At 45.2% G+C, this 17,519-nt stretch overlaps 1 protein-coding gene across 1 annotated transcript in view; it reads left to right on the top strand.

The window, feature by feature from the left end:
* The window catches only part of LOC112252992 (D(3) dopamine receptor-like), a 49,729-nt gene extending 33,971 nt beyond the window's left edge, over positions 1–15,758 (top strand). Inside the window, exons 7-8 of the mRNA XM_042308949.1 lie at positions 1,517–1,886; positions 15,013–15,758. Coding sequence (XP_042164883.1) covers positions 1,517–1,886; positions 15,013–15,209 — 567 coding nt within the window. The 3' untranslated portion in view covers positions 15,210–15,758. The remainder of the gene's footprint in view (positions 1–1,516; positions 1,887–15,012) is intronic.
* Positions 15,759–17,519: the final 1,761 nt, after the last annotated feature.

Below are 17,519 nucleotides of genomic sequence, written 5' to 3'. Positions count from 1 at the left end.
CTGTATTGTTGGTTAAAGGCTTGTAAGTAAGCATTTCTCTGTAAAGTCTACAGCTGTTGTATTCGGCGCATGTGACAAATAAAATTTGATTTGATTTAATCAACGGTAAGGTTGTCTAGGGACCAGATCAACAGTATTCCTGCCTATGACTTTCTTCTCTGTATATATCAATGATGTCGCTCTTGCTGCTGGTGAGTCTCTGATCCACCTCTAAGCAGACGACACCATTCTGTATACTTCTGACCCTTCTTTGGACACTGTGTTAACAACCCTCCAGACGAGCTTCAATGCCATACAACTCTCCTTCCGTGGCCTCCAATTGCTCTTAAATACAAGTAAAACTAAATGCATGCTCTTCAACCGATCGCTGCCTGCACCTGCCCGCCCGTCCAGCATCACTACTCTGGACGGTTCTTACTTAGAATATGTGGACAACTACAAATACCTAGGTGTCTGGTTAGACTGTAAACTCTCCTTCCAGACTCACATAGAACATCTCCAATCCAAAGTTAAATCTAGAAGTGGCTTCCTATTTCGCAACAAAGCATCCTTCACTCATGCTGCCAAACATACCCTCGTAAAACTGACCATCTTACCGATCCTCGACTTTGGCGATGTCATTTAAAAAATAGCCTCCAACACTCTACTCAACAAATTGGTTGCAGTCTATCACAATGCCTTCCGTTTTGTCACCAAAGCCCCATATACTACCCACCACTGCGACCTGTACGTTCTCGTTGGCTGGCCCTCACTTCATACTCGTCGCCAAACCCACTGGCTCCAGGTCATGTACAAGACCCTGCTAGGTAAAGTCCCGCCTTATCCTTGCTCGCTGGTCACCATAGCTGCACCCACCCGTAGCATGTGTTCCAGCAGGTATATCTCACTTGTCACCCCCAAAGCCAATTCCTCCTTTGGCTGCCTCTCTTTCCAGTTCTCTGCTGCCAATGACTGGAACAAACTACAAAAATCTCTGAAACTGGAAACAATTGTCTCCCTCACTAGCTTTAAGCACCAGCTGTCAGAGCAGCTCACAGATCACTACACCTGTACATAGCCCATCTCTAAATAGCCCAAACAACTACCTCTTCCCCTACTATATTTATTTATTTTGCTCCTTTGCACCCCACTATTTCTACTTTGCACACTCATCTACTGTCAAATCTACCATTACAGTGTTTTAATTGCTATATTGTATTTACTTCGCCACCATGGCCTATTTATTGCCTTTACCTCCCTTATCTCACCTCATTGGCTCACATTGTATATAGACTTATTTTTCTACTGTATTATTGACTGTATGTTTGTTTTACTCCATGTGTAACCCTGTGTTGTTAGATGTATCGCACTGCTTTGCTTTATCTTGGCCAGGTCGCAGTTGTAAATGAGAACTTGTTCTCAACTTGCCTACCTGGTTAAATAAAGGTGAAAAAAATAAAAATCTTGCCTATGGACCAGATCAACAGTAAGGGCATTGCTCAGCACCTTCCAATGTGACTGACTGTGTTCCTTTCAGGAGAGTATAGAGCCGGCAGGGCCCCCTAAAGCTCACCTCCTGTCTGGGTGTCTGCGGCGTAAGCGTCCCCGGACGGCCCCTGTGGAGAACACACTGCTGCCCCCGGTGGACATCCAGAACTACTGCAGCATCAGCCACGCCTCCTGCGGCCGCACTGAGTACGACCGCGCCGAGGAAGAGGTGGCCAAAGCGAAAGAGCGTATTCCTGTGCGGAGGAGCTGCGAGGTCAAGGAGCTGTCCAATGGACGCATTCACACGGCACTCCGTCCCGCCCCCCACTCCCAGTCCCTGACCAGCCAACAACAACATCGAGTCAGGAGCATGCAGAACAGGGAGAAGAAGGCTACGCAGATGCTGGCCATTGTGCTTGGTGAGTAGCTCTACTGTTTGTATTAGGCCTATCACCATCTGTATAATGTTCTTAGCTCTATTAACTCTACCATGTGATTTGACTGAGAACACGTTGACCATGAGAATGGACCAGTAATTCGTAGAACATAGAAAAAAATTGTTAAGCTATTGCTAAAGTACATTACATGTGCGTCAGTGAGGCTGCTGAGGGGAGAACGGCTCATAATAATGGCCGGAACAGAGAAAATGGAATGGCATGGAAACCATGTGTTTGATACCATTCCAGGGTAGTAATTACCCAGAGCCCATCCTCCCCAATTAAGGTGCCACCAACCTCTTGTGAAGTGCATTGATGGAATGCACTTTAGGGATCTAGTGAGTGACTATGTCTTTTTTTTAAATAAAAAGGTCAAATGTTAGTGCACTGTTAAAATGAAGTGCTCTATAACACAAAAACTAGTGGCAACTGAGCTGCCACCACCTTACAAACAGATCCTTGACTTGGCTGGAGTATTGAAACACGTGGTTCTGAGGGTATTGGGACAGCTTTAAGGTGTTCTGAAACATTCATCCTGAGGTGTTCTGAAACATTCATCCTGAGGGGTTCTGAAACATTCATCCTGAGGGGTTCTGAAACATTCATCCTGAGGGGTTCTGAAACATTCATCCTGAGGGGTTCTGAAACATTCATCCTGAGGGGTTCTGAAACATTCATCCTGAGGGGTTCTGAAACATTCATCCTGAGGGGTTCTGAAACATTCATGCTGAAGGGTTCTGAAACATTCATCCTGAGGGGTTCTGAAACATTCATCCTGAGGGGTTCTGAAACATGACATGGTGTGTTGTAACACCACTTAATCAAGAGTTGCGCAACACCTTGCCAGGGACTGGGAACACAAAGGCAGAAAAGGTTGAAAACACTGGTGTTTCGAGTCCTGTCTCGTGCAGAATTAGACCCCTTCTTCTGGTGTTTCGAGTCCTATCTAGTGCAGAATTAGACCCCTTCTTCTGGTGTTTCGAGTCCTGTCTCGTGCAGAATAAGACCCCTTCTTCTGGTGTTTCCAAATACTGTGAATGGGAGTCCCTGTGCTCAAATATGGCGTGCTGATAAAAGCCTCATCAGTAATTCTAAAAGGTCAAGTGGACAGTATTATGCTCAAACAAAGGACACAAGAAAATACAGTTTTGTTAATAAGTTTGTCCAGGATAATAATGAGTACAAAATGTGTTTTTCAAGACGAGATTGAAGCTTCAAATGCTTTCTTATTTGCAAATGATCAAATGACAACAAAACATGAACAGGTCTTTAAGATTTTTACATTGATCTGTAAGGTATTTATCATATCATATCTCTTCCAAAATCAACAGAAATGTGGCATTATATTTCACGTTCATGGAATAAAAAAATACAGGCAATGACTGCTAATGTTAGCAGTAGCAGTCATACAAAACTTCAGCCCCGTCTCAATGCAATCCACCAGTCATCCATTATGCTAATGTCCTGACCTGAGTCTTTATATTAAGGTGATGATACATGGAAGGTTGTACAGATTAATTGCATCACAGTACAGTTGAGTTAGAGGATATGATTGACAGTTGACAGTTGAGTTGGCATTAGTCTGTGATCCTGGCTGTGGTTAGGATTGGCCAGCTGGTGTTTTTCTGCAGGGAAACAGAGATGGCTAATAATAATGACAAGCCATAATGAATGTACATGAATGCATCATTAGGATATCAAATGCTATAATATTAATACATTGCAATACAAATACAATTATTAAATATAAATAACAATATGTAAAAAATAATAAGTGATTAAGCTATGCAAATATAGAATCAAGATACCAATATGAATGTCAAGTGGGATGCGGTAGTCCAAAGCTAGAGCAGGCTAAAATGGCAGTGGCTAATTAGTTTAGCATATAGCATGTGGGGTATACATCAAGACAGTAGATACAACTCACGAAGCTAGTATTAACTAAAAAGCAGGCCTTCGTTTGCATAAAAAATAAAGTGCACGAAGGTGCAAATACATTACGTGGCAGTTAACTACAGCACAAGTAGCACCAAGACCTGTCAGAGCAGCTCACAGATCACTGCACCTGTACATAGCTCATCTGTAAATAGCTCATCCAATCTTCCTCATCCCCATACTGTATTTATTTATTTATTTATCTTGTTGATAAATGTATTTATTTATCATACTGTATTTATTTATATTTATTTATCTTTGCATCACAGTATCTCAACTTGCACATTCATCTTCTGCACATTCTACCATTCCAGTGTTTAATTGCTATATTGTAATTACTTTGCCACCACGGCCTATTTATTGCCTTACCTCCCTTATCCTACCTCATTTGCACATGCTGTATATAGATTTTCTACTGTATTATTGATTGTATGTTTGTTTATTCCATGTGTAACTGTGTGTTGTTGTATCTGTCGAACTGCTTTGCTTTATCTTGGCCAGGTCCAAGTTGCAAATGAGAACTTGTTCTCAACTAGCCAACCTGGTTAAATAAAGGTGTTCTCAACTAGCCTACCTGGTTAAATAAAGGTGTTCTCAACTAGCCTACCTGGTTAAATAAAGGTGTTCTCAACTAGCCAACCTGGTTAAATAAAGGTGTTCTCAACTAGCCTACCTGGTTAAATAAAGGTGTTCTCAACTAGCCTACCTGGTTAAATAAAGGTGTTCTCAACTAGCCAACCTGGTTAAATAAAGGTGTTCTCAACTAGCCTACCTGGTTAAATAAAGGTGTTCTCAACTAGCCAACCTGGTTAAATAAAGGTGTTCTCAACTAGCCTACCTGGTTAAATAAAGGTGTTCTCAACTAGCCTACCTGGTTAAATAAAGGTGTTCTCAACTAGCCAACCTGGTTAAATAAAGGTGTTCTCAACTAGCCTACCTGGTTAAATAAAGGTGTTCTCAACTAGCCTACCTGGTTAAATAAAATAAAGGTGTTCTCAACTAGCCAACCTGGTTAAATAAAGGTGTTCTCAACTAGCCTACCTGGTTAAATAAAGGTGTTCTCAACTAGCCAACCTGGTTAAATAAAGGTGTTCTCAACTAGCCTACCTGGTTAAATAAAGGTGTTCTCAACTAGCCAACCTGGTTAAATAAAGGTGTTCTCAACTAGCCTACCTGGTTAAATAAAGGTGAAAAAGAATACAGATCAATGAATCCAAGTAGCTGTTTTACTTGGACTATTAGCATGTGTGGCCGAAATGTTACACAAAACAAATGTTTTTATTAACTGAATTTCTTTTCTGTTTCGTTCTTCAATGTGATAACATTTTGTTCTCACGTTTTCATTGACCCATGCTTTCTTGGGTTGTTTCAGCTGAGTATTTGGTGTGCTCTCACCTAAATACAGGGGAGGTGCCTGCAAACTTGTTTTTATACTTGACCATGCTAGAGGGCAAACCTGTCGGGAATGCCCTCCATCTTCCTCCATGCCTCAGACTGGGGGGAATTCTGAACACTACAGGAGCACAATGTCTGAAGTTCACATTTAGCCTTAAATCTATACATTTGTCTTCTGATATGAAGGTCTGAAAAAATAAAGGGTGAATTTCACAAATGAAAATTCTCCCTAGGCCCTTTTCAAACTTGAGGTAAGTTGATTTAACGTGGAATGAATAAATAGGTAAAAATGGACTTTAGTAAAACATTTATTCAGTCCATGTTAAGTCTACTTACAGTGCCTTGCGAAAGTATTCGGCCCCCTTGAACTTTGCGACCTTTTGCCACATTTCAGGCTTCAAACATAAAGATATAAAACTGTATTTTTTGTGAAGAATCAACAACAAGTGGGACACAATCATGAAGTGGAATGACATTTATTGGATATTTCAATTTTTTTTAACAAATCAAAAACTGAAAAATTGGGCGTGCAAAATTATTCAGCCCCTAAAAATCAAATCAAATCAAATCAAATTTTATTTGTCACATACACATGGTTAGCAGATGTTAATGCGAGTGTAGCGAAATGCTTGTGCTTCTAGTTCCGACAATGCAGTAATAACGAGCAAGTAATCTAACTAACAATTCCAAAAAAACTACTGTCTTATACACAGTGTAAGGGGATAAAGAATATGTACATAAGGATATATGAATGAGTGATGGTACAGAGCAGCATAGGCAAGATACAGTAGATGATATCGAGTACAGTATATACATATGAGATAAGTATGTAAACCAAGTGGCATAGTTAAAGTGGTTAGTGATACATGTATTACATAAGGATGCAGTCGATGATATAGAGTACAGTATCAACGTATGCATATGAGATGAACAATGTAGGGTAAGTAACATTATATAAGGTAGCATTGTTTAAAGTGGCTAGAGATATATTTACATCATTTCCCATCAATTCCCATGATTAAAGTGGCTGGAGTAGAGTCAGTGTCATTGACAGTGTGTTGGCAGTAGCCACTCAATGTTAGTGGTGGCTGTTTAACAGTCTGATGGCCTTGAGATAGAAGCTGTTTTTCAGTCTCTCGGTCCCAGCTTTGATGCACCTGTACTGACCTCGCCTTCTGGATGACAGCGGGGTGAACAGGCAGTGGCTCGGGTGGTTGATGTCCTTGATGATCTTTATGGCCTTCCTGTAGCATCGGGTGGTGTAGGTGTCCTGGAGGGCAGGTAGTTTGCCCCCGGTGATGCGTTGTGCAGACCTCACTACCCTCTGGAGAGCCTTACGGTTGAGGGCGGTGCAGTTGCCATACCAGGCGGTGATACAGCCCGCCAGGATGCTCTCGATTGTGCATCTGTAGAAGTTTGTGAGTGCTTTTGGTGACAAGCCAAATTTCTTCAGCCTCCTGAGGTTGAAGAGGCGCTGCTGCGCCTTCCTCACGATGCTGTCTGTGTGAGTGGACCAATTCAGTTTGTCTGTGATGTGTATGCCGAGGAACTTAAAACTTGCTACCCTCTCCACTACTGTTCCATCGATGTGGATGGGGGTGTTCCCTCTGCTGTTTCCTGAAGTCCACAATCATCTCCTTAGTTTTGTTGACGATGAGTGTGAGGTTATTTTCCTGACACCACACTCCGAGGGCCCTCACCTCCTCCCTGTAGGCCGTCTCGTCGTTGTTGGTAATCAAGCCTACCACTGTTGTGTCGTCCGCAAACTTGATGATTGAGTTGGAGGCGTGCATGGCCACGCAGTCATGGGTGAACAGGGAGTACAGGAGAGGGCTCAGAACGCACCCTTGTGGGGCCCCAGTGTTGAGGATCAGCGGGGAGGAGATGTTGTTGCCTACCCTCACCACCTGGGGGCGGCCCGTCAGGAAGTCCAGTACCCAGTTGCACAGGGCGGGGTCGAGACCCAGGGTCTCGAGCTTGATGACGAGCTTGGAGGGTACTATGGTGTTGAATGCCGAGCTGTAGTCGATGAACAGCATTCTCACATAGGTATTCCTCTTGTCCAGATGGGTTAGGGCAGTGTGCAGTGTGGTTGAGATTGCATCGTCTGTGGACCTATTTGGGCGGTAAGCAAATTGGAGTGGGTCAAGGGTGTCAGGTAGGGTGGAGGTGATATGGTCCTTGACTAGTCTCTCGAAGCACTTCATGATGACGGATGTGAGTGCTACGGGCGGTAGTCGTTTAGCTCAGTTACCTTAGCTTTCTTGGGAACAGGAACAATGGTGGCCCTCTTGAAGCATGTGGGAACAGCAGACTGGTATAGGGATTGATTGAATATGTCCGTAAACACACCGGCCAGCTGGTCTGCGCATGCTCTGAGGGCGCGGCTGGGGATGCCGTCTGGGCCTGCAGCCTTGCGAGGGTTAACACGTTTAAATGTCTTACTCACTTCGGCTGCAGTGAAGGAGAGACCGCATGTTTCCGTTGCAGGCCGTGTCAGTGGCACTGTATTGTCCTCAAAGCGGGCAAAAAAGTTATTTAGTCTGCCTGGGAGCAAGACATCCTGGTCCGTGACTGGGCTGGGTTTCTTCCTGTAGTCCGTGATTGACTGTAGACCCTGCCACATGCCTCTTGTGTCTGAGCCGTTGAATTGAGATTCTACTTTGTCTCTGTACTGGCGCTTAGCTTGTTTGATAGCCTTGCGGAGGGAATAGCTGCACTGTTTGTATTCAGTCATGTTACCAGACACCTTGCCCTGATTAAAAGCAGTGGTTCGTGCCTTCAGTTTCACACGAATGCTGCCATCAATCCACGGTTTCTGGTTAGGGAATGTTTTAATCGTTGCTATGGGAACGACATCTTCAACGCACGTTCTAATGAACTCGCACACCGTATCAGCGTATTCGTCAATGTTGTTGTCTGACGCAATACGAAACATCTCCCAGTCCACGTGATGGAAGCAGTCTTGGAGTGTGGAGTCAGCTTGGTCGGACCAGCGTTGGACAGACCTCAGCGTGGGAGCTTCTTGTTTTAGTTTCTGTCTGTAGGCAGGGATCAACAAAATGGAGTCGTGGTCAGCTTTTCCGAAAGGGGGCGGGGCAGGGCCTTATATGCGTTGCGGAAGTTAGAGTAACAATGATCCAGGGTCTTTCCACCCCTGGTTGCGCAATCGATATGCTGATAAAATTTAGGGAGTCTTGTTTTCAGATTAGCCTTGTTAAAATCCCCAGCTACAATGAATGCAGCCTCCGGATAAATCGTTTCCAGTTTGCAGAGAGTTAAATAAAGTTCGTTCAGAGCCATCGATGTGTCTGCTTGGGGGAATATATACGGCTGTGATTATAATCGAAGAGAATTCTCTTGGTAGATAATGCGGTCTACATTTGATTGTGAGGAATTCTAAATCAGGTGAACAGAAGGATTTGAGTTCCTGTATGTTTCTTTCATCACACCATGTCACGTTGGCCATAAGGCATACGCCCCCGCCCGTCTTCTTACCAGAAAGATGTTTGTTTCTGTCGGCGCGATGCGTGGAGAAACCCGCTGGCTGCACCGCTTCGGATTGCGTCTCTCCAGTGAGCCATGTTTCCGTGAAGCAGAGAACGTTACAGTCTCTGATGTCCCTCTGGAATGCTACCCTTGCTCGGATGTCATCAACCTTGTTGTCAAGAGACTGGACATTGGCAAGAAGAATGCTAGGGAGTGGTGCACGATGTGCCCGTCTCCGGAGTCTGACCAGAAGACCGCTTCGTTTCCCTCTTTTTCTGAGTCGTTTTTTTTTTTGGTCGCTGCATGTGATCCACTACGTTACACTGGTTGTAAGGCAGAACACAGGATCCGCATCGCGAAAAACATATTCTTGGTCGTACTGATGGTGAGTTGACGCTGATCTTATATTCAGTAGTTCTTCTCGGCTGTATGTAATGAAACCTAAGATGACCTGGGGTACTAGTGTAAGAAATAACACGTAAAAAAACAAAAAACTGCATAGTTTCCTAGGAACGCGAAGCGAGGCGGCCATCTCTGTCGGCGCCGGAACAACTTTACTTTCAGTGCAGCAAACTCTCTCCAGAAGTTCAGTGAGGATCTCTGAATGATCCAATGTTGACCTAAATGACTAATGATGATAAATACAATCCACCTGTGTGTAATCAAGTCTCTGTATAAATGCACCTGCACTGTGATAGTCTCAGAGGTCCGTTAAAAGCTCAGAGAGCATCATGAAGAACAAGGAACACACCAGGCAGGTCCGAGATACTGTTGTGAAGAAGTTTAAAGCCGGATTTGGATACAAAAAGATTTCCCAAGCTTTAAACATCCCAAGGAGCACTGTGCAAGCGATAATATTGAAATGGAAGGAGTATCAGACCACTGCAAATCTACCAAGACCTGGCCGTCCCTCTAAACTTTCAGCTCATACAAGGAGAAGACTGATCAGAGATGCAGCCAAGAGGCCCATGATCACTCTGGATGAACTGCAGAGATCTACAGCTGAGGTGGGAGACTCTGTCCATAGGACAACAATCAGTCGTATATTGCACAAATTATGCCTTTATGGAAGAGTGGCAAGAAGAAAGCCATTTCTTAAAGATATCCATAAAAAGTGTTGTTTAAAGTTTGCCACAAGCCACCTGGGAGACACACCAAACATGTGGAAGAAGGTGCTCTGGTCAGATGAAACCAAAATGGAACTTTTTGGCAACAATGCAAAACGTTATGTTTGGCGTAAAAGCAACACAGCTCATCACCCTGAACACACCATCCCCACTGTCAAACATGGTGGTGGCAGCATCATGGTTTGGGCCTGCTTTTCTTCAGCAGGGACAGGGAAGATGGTTAAAATTGATGGGAAGATGGATGGAGTCAAATACAGGACCATTCTAGAAGAAAACCTGATGGAGTCTGCAAAAGACCTGAGACTGGGATGGAGATTTGTCTTCCAACAAGACAATGATCCAAAACATAAAGCAAAATCTACAATGGAATGGTTCAAAAATAAACATATCCAGGTGTTAGAATGGCCAAGTCAAAGTCCAGACCTAAATCCAATCGAGAATCTGTGGAAAGAACTGAAAACTGCTGTTCACAAATGCTCTCCATCCAACCTCACTGAGATCGAGCTGTTTTGCAAGGAGGAATGGGAAACAATTTCAGTCTCTCGATGTGCAAAACTGATAGAGACATACCCCAAGCGACTTACAGCTGTATTCGCAGCAAAAGGTGGCGCTACAAAGTATTAACTTAAGGGGGCTGAATAATTTTGCACGCCCAATTTTTCAGTTTTTGATTTGTTAAAAAAGTTTGAAATATCCAATAAATGTCGTTCCACTTCATGATTGTGTCCCACTTGTTGTTGATTCTTCACAAAAAAATACAGTTTTATATCTTTATGTTTGAAGCCTGAAATGTGGCAAAAGGTCGCAAAGTTCAAGGGGGCCGAATACTTTCGCAAGGCACTGTATGTCAAGTCTGAATGAGGCGCCATGTGCTCAGTGTAACAAGTTTAGTTGTGCTGAACCTAGAAGACAGGCTGAGTGGACTAAGGTGGGGTTTTGACAAGCAGGGTAACCGGGTTCACATCCACCTTCTCACAAGAATACCAGTGATGAGGACCCACTTTATCAATGTTACCTCTACTATGACTTACATAGCCCTAAACATGTTGATTGTAACATGATTTATAATCTCACAGTTGCCTGGAAACTGTAGCCTATAATTAGTGCCAAAGTCTACCTTAGGAAAAGTATACATCCTCTTCTTTAGAATCTTAATGGAAATATTGACAGAACAATCCATATTTACAATCAATATTTATGCCATGAATCAAATGCAATTTCAAAGCCTTGGATTGTATGAGAGACATTTATTTGAGTGTTTTGGTGCTGCCTTTTACATGCACTGAAACACCAGAGAGGGTCACAACACCCTAAAAAACACAATGATTCAGATTGAAGAGCCACTCCGGGTGTTTCAGAGTACCTCCATTCTGTTTTGAAGTACATTCATTGTATCATCACACTAGATCTCAGTTTAGGTGCACTACTTTTCATGGTTTTATGACACAACGATGGTGTTTTCAATCCTTCTATTTCAACAGGGATGATAGACTGTGAACACTGTTGTACAATAATGAGGTTATGGCCATGAGAGACAGAGGACAGAATCACTTTCCCTCACAGATCTATTACCACCATTATAACACCATTATACTACACAACACAATAGAACAATGTCTGCAGTGCACTACAAAGCCAATATATTGCCTATGTGGGATATCAGTTACAATTCATTCTCTTCACTGCTGGGAGCCTAGCACTAGTTAGTCTGCAGCGTAGGTGAGTCTTTAGTCAATCAGAACAAACCATTGGAAAGCTCAAATGTAAATTGGATAGGTGGATCCAAAGATAGATATCCACTCTATGAGACCAAACACCTGCTACCAAACATCTCTTTTTCACACACACACACATACTGTAATGATTAGCGGTGGTGTTGACGGCCATTGGTCCAGGCTGTTCACTGTGGGAGCTGACATGTTGGTGAGTCCAGGCTGTTCACTGTGGGAGCTGACATGTTGGTGAGTCCAGGCCCTACTGAGTGACACTGAAGCTAATCAGAGGTGTCTACTTAATGAGACAGAGGAATCTCTCTCTCTCACACACACACACACACACACACACACACACACACACACACACACACACACACACACACACACACACACACACACACACACACACACACACACACACAGAGCAGATGTCCTCAGCCTCACACACTCCCAAGCTTCTCTTGCCAAGAGAGAATTGGATTGGTCTTTGAACTGTGGGGGAGACACTTTCTAAATTCCACATCGACCCTTAGCCTTGCCCCAGCCCTCTACCCTCTAAGCGCTGCCTCCCCCAGCTCTCTAAGATCCCCCCAGCCCACTACCCTAAGCACTCCCTCCCCCAGCCCTCTAAGAACTCCCTACAACCCTCTAAGAAATCCCCTTAATCCTCTAAGAACCCCCTCCCTCAACCCTAAACACATGGCCCCCAAGCCGGATCCGGCAGGTGACACATTTCTATTTCTATTCAGTCTGAGCAATGATTTGTTGTCAATTCAGCTCGGCCCGCTTCCATGCCTACCGCCCGCGTTGGGCTGCACTACAAGTCACAGCAAGCACTGCCAAAGTACTGCACGCCAAATGGCAGTGCATCGCCACACACACGCACACACACTCCTCCTCCCAGACCCACACACACACTTGAGCCAGTCAGTGCGCTGTATCATCTCGTCACTAATAGCACTGACCGAATCTTCTACCGGACCGAAAGTTGAAACGTCACACACACACACAGCAGATGTCCTCAGCCTCACACACTCCCTAGCTTCTCTGGCCAAGAGAGAATTGGATTGGTCTTTCACTAATAGCACTGACCGAATCTTCTACCGGACCGAAAGTTGAAACGTGTTGTAGGCTAAATGTCCATGCCAAGTTTCGGTTCCAACGGGTCATTGCTGTTGCCTACAGAAAATGTCATATTGGTCGTCAAAAAGTTATAAGATAAAGGATTATTCACATGCGGGTATAAGTTACTAATAAAGGAGAACAGGGCACACAAGCGACTGCCATTATAAATAAATATCTACTTTATGAAATTACAGCCTGATGTGCTCGCTCACTTTGCCGAATTCAGCGTCAATTGCGCTGCTTTCGTGTCCGGTTTACAGCGCGCAGCAGAGGGAAAGTGTACAGACACATGCCCGTCGTAACAAGGCTACTAAAATGTTGCCGCCTGCCTTCGGTTTTTAAATCTTGACATTGAATAACCAAAAAACTAAACCTGCAACAAAACACAATACAAATGAGAAACATTTAGGCCTATAACAGCAACATTTGAGCAGTAGCCTCGGCTGGCTCCTCAACTACAACACATATTGAGTGCCTCACGCAGTAATGCTGCACTCAACTGCACCGGTGATCCATGCAGTGCGACAAAATAAAGAAAACTGGTTACAAATGTCAAATTTACTGTACGTTTTTTTCTTCCATTAAACTTTTTGATTAGGGTTGCAGCATATTATGCACATCTGCAAGCATAGCAGCAAAGGCTGGATAAATGATTTCTCTCTTTTAATATGTTAAAATGCTATATACAGCATCCTATAAGTCAGTGGACATTATAAAGGGCCATATTTGTCCAAACAAAACAACAGCCAGTTTGGGCCAGTTGTATGCACGTTGTTTGTAAAAACTACACCTTCTCATAGTTTCAGATCCACAGGAGTTCTTAGAGTGTAGAGGGTTGGGTTCTTGGTAGAGGCAAAGATTTGTATAAGTAAACCAAGATAAACCACAGCCTGATAAACCACAGCGTGTCATTTCCAATGGGAACAGATGAGTCATAGTGGGCAAAATAAGCAAGGAGGTGGGCAGAGCCAAGCACGGGCTAGCGAGATCCTATTGGTCCGTTCTAACACACATCTGTATATTTCCGTTAGAGAACGCCTACTCTGTGAAGTGCACATGTGCAATAACTCAATTCACCTTGGCACTCCTTCTAAACAACGCAAAACAAGTCTACAAAACTTAGTCCACTCTGTTCATAGCATATTCTAGTTTTGGGAGCAGAAAACTGTATTGAGATCAAATGTTTTATCGATGAACACATTTGCAGAATGTCGGACATCTCCTTCCATCTTCTCCCACTGCCGGCCACTGGCCTTCCTCTCACTGCCATATAAGCGAGCCAAGTACTACACGGCTTAAATCTATATGACTCTTCAAAATCTACAGATATCATATCTTAATTTGATCACTCTGTTGTTGCTAAGAATTTTCCTGCGCAGCAGAAAATTCAAATGAGCCTCGTGATTTACATAAATTCACTGAAAACCTGCAGTTCTCTTTCTCTCTCGCTCAAATGCTGAAGCACCAAGCAGAATAAATGTCCTGCTACTGTAGGTTCTACTACTGCGACATTCAAATGTTTTTTTTTAAATCTGAAATGCAGCCATACACATCAACAACTGTCCTTTCATAAAACTTAATAACACAAGATATATATTGGTCTCCATTACGACATACAAGTGTATCCCAAATGCAGCCTCAAGCTACAACTAAAATATAGCCTAGTGTAGCCTATCAAAACAAATTTCCCATTTTAAATGATCACTTTTATGAGAAGAATCAAATCCTCCTGCTGCAGGATTATTTTACTCCTGTGACAAAACTGGTCAAATTAAGATCCTACAACTCTACATAACACATCTATAGGGGTATTGATCTACTTGGAATTCTGCTACGGTGTTGAAGTTGATGTGTGTTAAAACATATTATTATTATTGTTAATAATGTACTCCCTCTCTCTTTTACTTTTACTCTTTCACTGCCTCGCTTTATCTCACTTTCCCTCTCACACTTGATCTCATGTTCTCTCTCCCCCTCTCTCTCTCTCCCCCTCTCTCTCTCCCGCCATTATGCTCCCTCTCTCTCTCTCCCTTTCTCTCTCTCCCTCTGTCATGCTCCCTCTCTCTCTCTCTCTCTCTCTCCTCTGTCACACTTGATCACTTGTTCTCTCTCTCTCTCCCTTTCTCTCTCTCTCTCCCTCTCCCTCTGTCATGCTCCCTCTCTCTCTCTCCCTCTGTCACACTTGATCACTTGTTCTGTCTCTCTCTCTCCCTTTCTCTCTCTCTCCCTCTGTCATGCTCCCTCTCTCTCTCCCTCTGTCACACTTGATCACTTGTTCTGTCTCCCCCACTCTCTCAATCCTTCTCTCGTTCCATCTTCCAGGGGTGTTCCTGATCTGCTGGCTGCCATTCTTTGTGACTCACATCCTGAACACCCACTGCAGGACGTGTCGTATTCCCCCAGAGCTCTACAGCGCCTTCACCTGGCTGGGCTACGTCAACAGCGCCCTCAACCCCGTCATCTACACCACCTTCAACATCGAATTCAGACGCGCCTTCATCAAGATCCTCAGCTGCTGAGAACACCATGGTCCACCATGACCGGGTCATAGCCATGCTCCTGACCTGTACTGGACTGCACTTTGGGCCCGGCATCCCTGAGTATGGATAAGATACATGAGCCATGGCCTCAGCCTGAGTACCCATTATCAGGGCAATGACTGTCCTTTATCGAGATCATTGTCAGACCAGGGTTCTGAGCTGTACTGGACCTCAGGCCAGCCACACCTGAGCATGGATACATGAGCCATGACCGTCCATCTTAAGGGTCAATGACTCGTCTTCATTGAAACCATCTCCTGCCGAGAGGATAGGTCCATAATGACCATGTCTGACCATTCTGTTCCACGGGTCCTCTCAGCACACTGGTCCTCTCAGCACACTGGTCCTCTCAGCACACTGGTCCTCTCAGCACACTGGTCCTCTCAGCACACTGGTCCTCTCAGCACACTGGTCCTCTCAGCACACTGGTCATCTCAGCACACTGGTCCTCTCAGCACACTGGTCCTCTCAGCACACTGGTCCTCTCAGCACACTGGTCCTCTCAGCACACTGGTCCTCTCAGCGCACTGGTCATCTCTCAGCACTGGTCCTCTCACTGGTCCTCTCAGCACACTGGTCCTCTCAGCACACTGGTCCTCTCAGCGCACTGGTCCTCTCAGCGCACTGGTCCTCTCAGCGCACTGGTCCTCTCAGGACTGGTCCTCTCAGCGCACTGGTCTCTGGACCTCTCAGCGCACTGGAGCACACTGGTCCTCTCAGCGCACTGGACCTCTCAGCGCACTGGACCTCTCAGCGCACTGGTTCTCTCAGCGCACTGGACCTCTCAGCGCACTGGACCTCTCAGCGCACTGGTCAGCGCACTGGACCTCTCAGCGCACTGGTCATCTCAGCGCACTGGTCATCTCAGCGCACTGGTCACTCAGCGCACTGGTCATCTCAGCGCACTGGTCAGCACACTGGTCATCTCAGCACACTGGTCCTCTCAGCACACTGGTCCTCTCAGCACACTGGTCCTCTGGTCCTCTCAGCACACTGGTCCTCTCAGCACACTGGTCCTCTCAGCGCACTGGTCCTCTCAGCACACTGGTCCTCCTAGCACACTGGTCCTCTCAGCACACTGGTCCTCCCAGCACTGGTCCTCTCAGCACACTGGTCCTCCCATCACACTGGTCCTCCCATCACACTGGTCCTCTCAGCACAATAGTCCTCCCAGCACACTGGTCCTCTCAGCACACTGGTCCTCTCAGCACACTGGTCCTCTCAGCCCACTGGACCTCTCAGCACACTGGTCCTCTCAGCGCACTGGACCTCTCAGCGCACTGGACCTCTCAGCGCACTGGTCCTCCCAGCGCACTGGTCCTCTCAGCACACTGGTCCTCTCAGCGCACTGGACCTCTCAGCACACTGGTCCTCCCAGCGCACTGGACCTCTCAGCACACTGGTCCTCCCAGCGCACTGGTCCTCTCAGCACACTGGTCCTCCCATCACTGGTCCTCCCAGCACACTGGTCCTCCCAGCACACTGGTCCTCTCAGCACACTGGTCCTCCCATCACACTGGTCCTCCCAGCACTGGTCCTCTCAGCACACTGGTCCTCCCATCACACTAGTCCTCTCAGCACACTGGACCTCTCAGCACACTGGAGCACATCTGAGCAAGGACTCTCTGGCTGCCTCCTGATGGTACCTCAGGCACAGCACACCTGAGCTGAACTACAAGTACTGCATCTGGCTTGGCTGCCAGTTGACCAGGAAGGGACCTGCTCCACCTGTGTTATACTGTACACAGGGGGCAGGAGACATGAAGGGAGAGGATGGGAGCGAAATTCAAACCATAAAAATGACTGCTACAATACTGATGATTCAGAGATGGGGAATTTAAAAAAAAAATTTGGACAAATGATGAAAAGGAAATTAAAATAAGTGTTCTGCGCATCTATATGGCACAGGATCTGGACACAATGTACAGCCATCAAAAAGAGCCTGGATGTCCTCTCATGGTGTGCTCTTGCCTAATGTGATCTTTGTTTCAGGAAACAAGGGATTATACTCTGTCCTGGGTTTGGTGTTTCAGACATTTGTTGGATCAAATATAACGCTAGTTTCACTGGTGACGTATGAAGAAAGACCTTCACTAATACTCAGCTACACAGATCAGACCACAGTCACAATCCTCCGTTTGATGATGCCTGGAACAGTGTAATGACCAATCATCTATACTGGCCACCAGAGGCCACTTATGCCGACGTCATGTGTCAATCAACACCACAGGGTCTTGCCTCAGTGGATATGAGTCGACAACTCCTAACGCAATCACAGATACAGCATGC

Source organism: Oncorhynchus tshawytscha, linkage group LG29 (assembly GCF_018296145.1).
Source record: "Oncorhynchus tshawytscha isolate Ot180627B linkage group LG29, Otsh_v2.0, whole genome shotgun sequence".
NCBI lineage: Eukaryota > Metazoa > Chordata > Actinopteri > Salmoniformes > Salmonidae > Oncorhynchus > Oncorhynchus tshawytscha.
The sequence above is the reverse complement of the archived record's forward strand: the minus strand, read 5'-3'. Positions and strand labels throughout refer to the sequence as shown.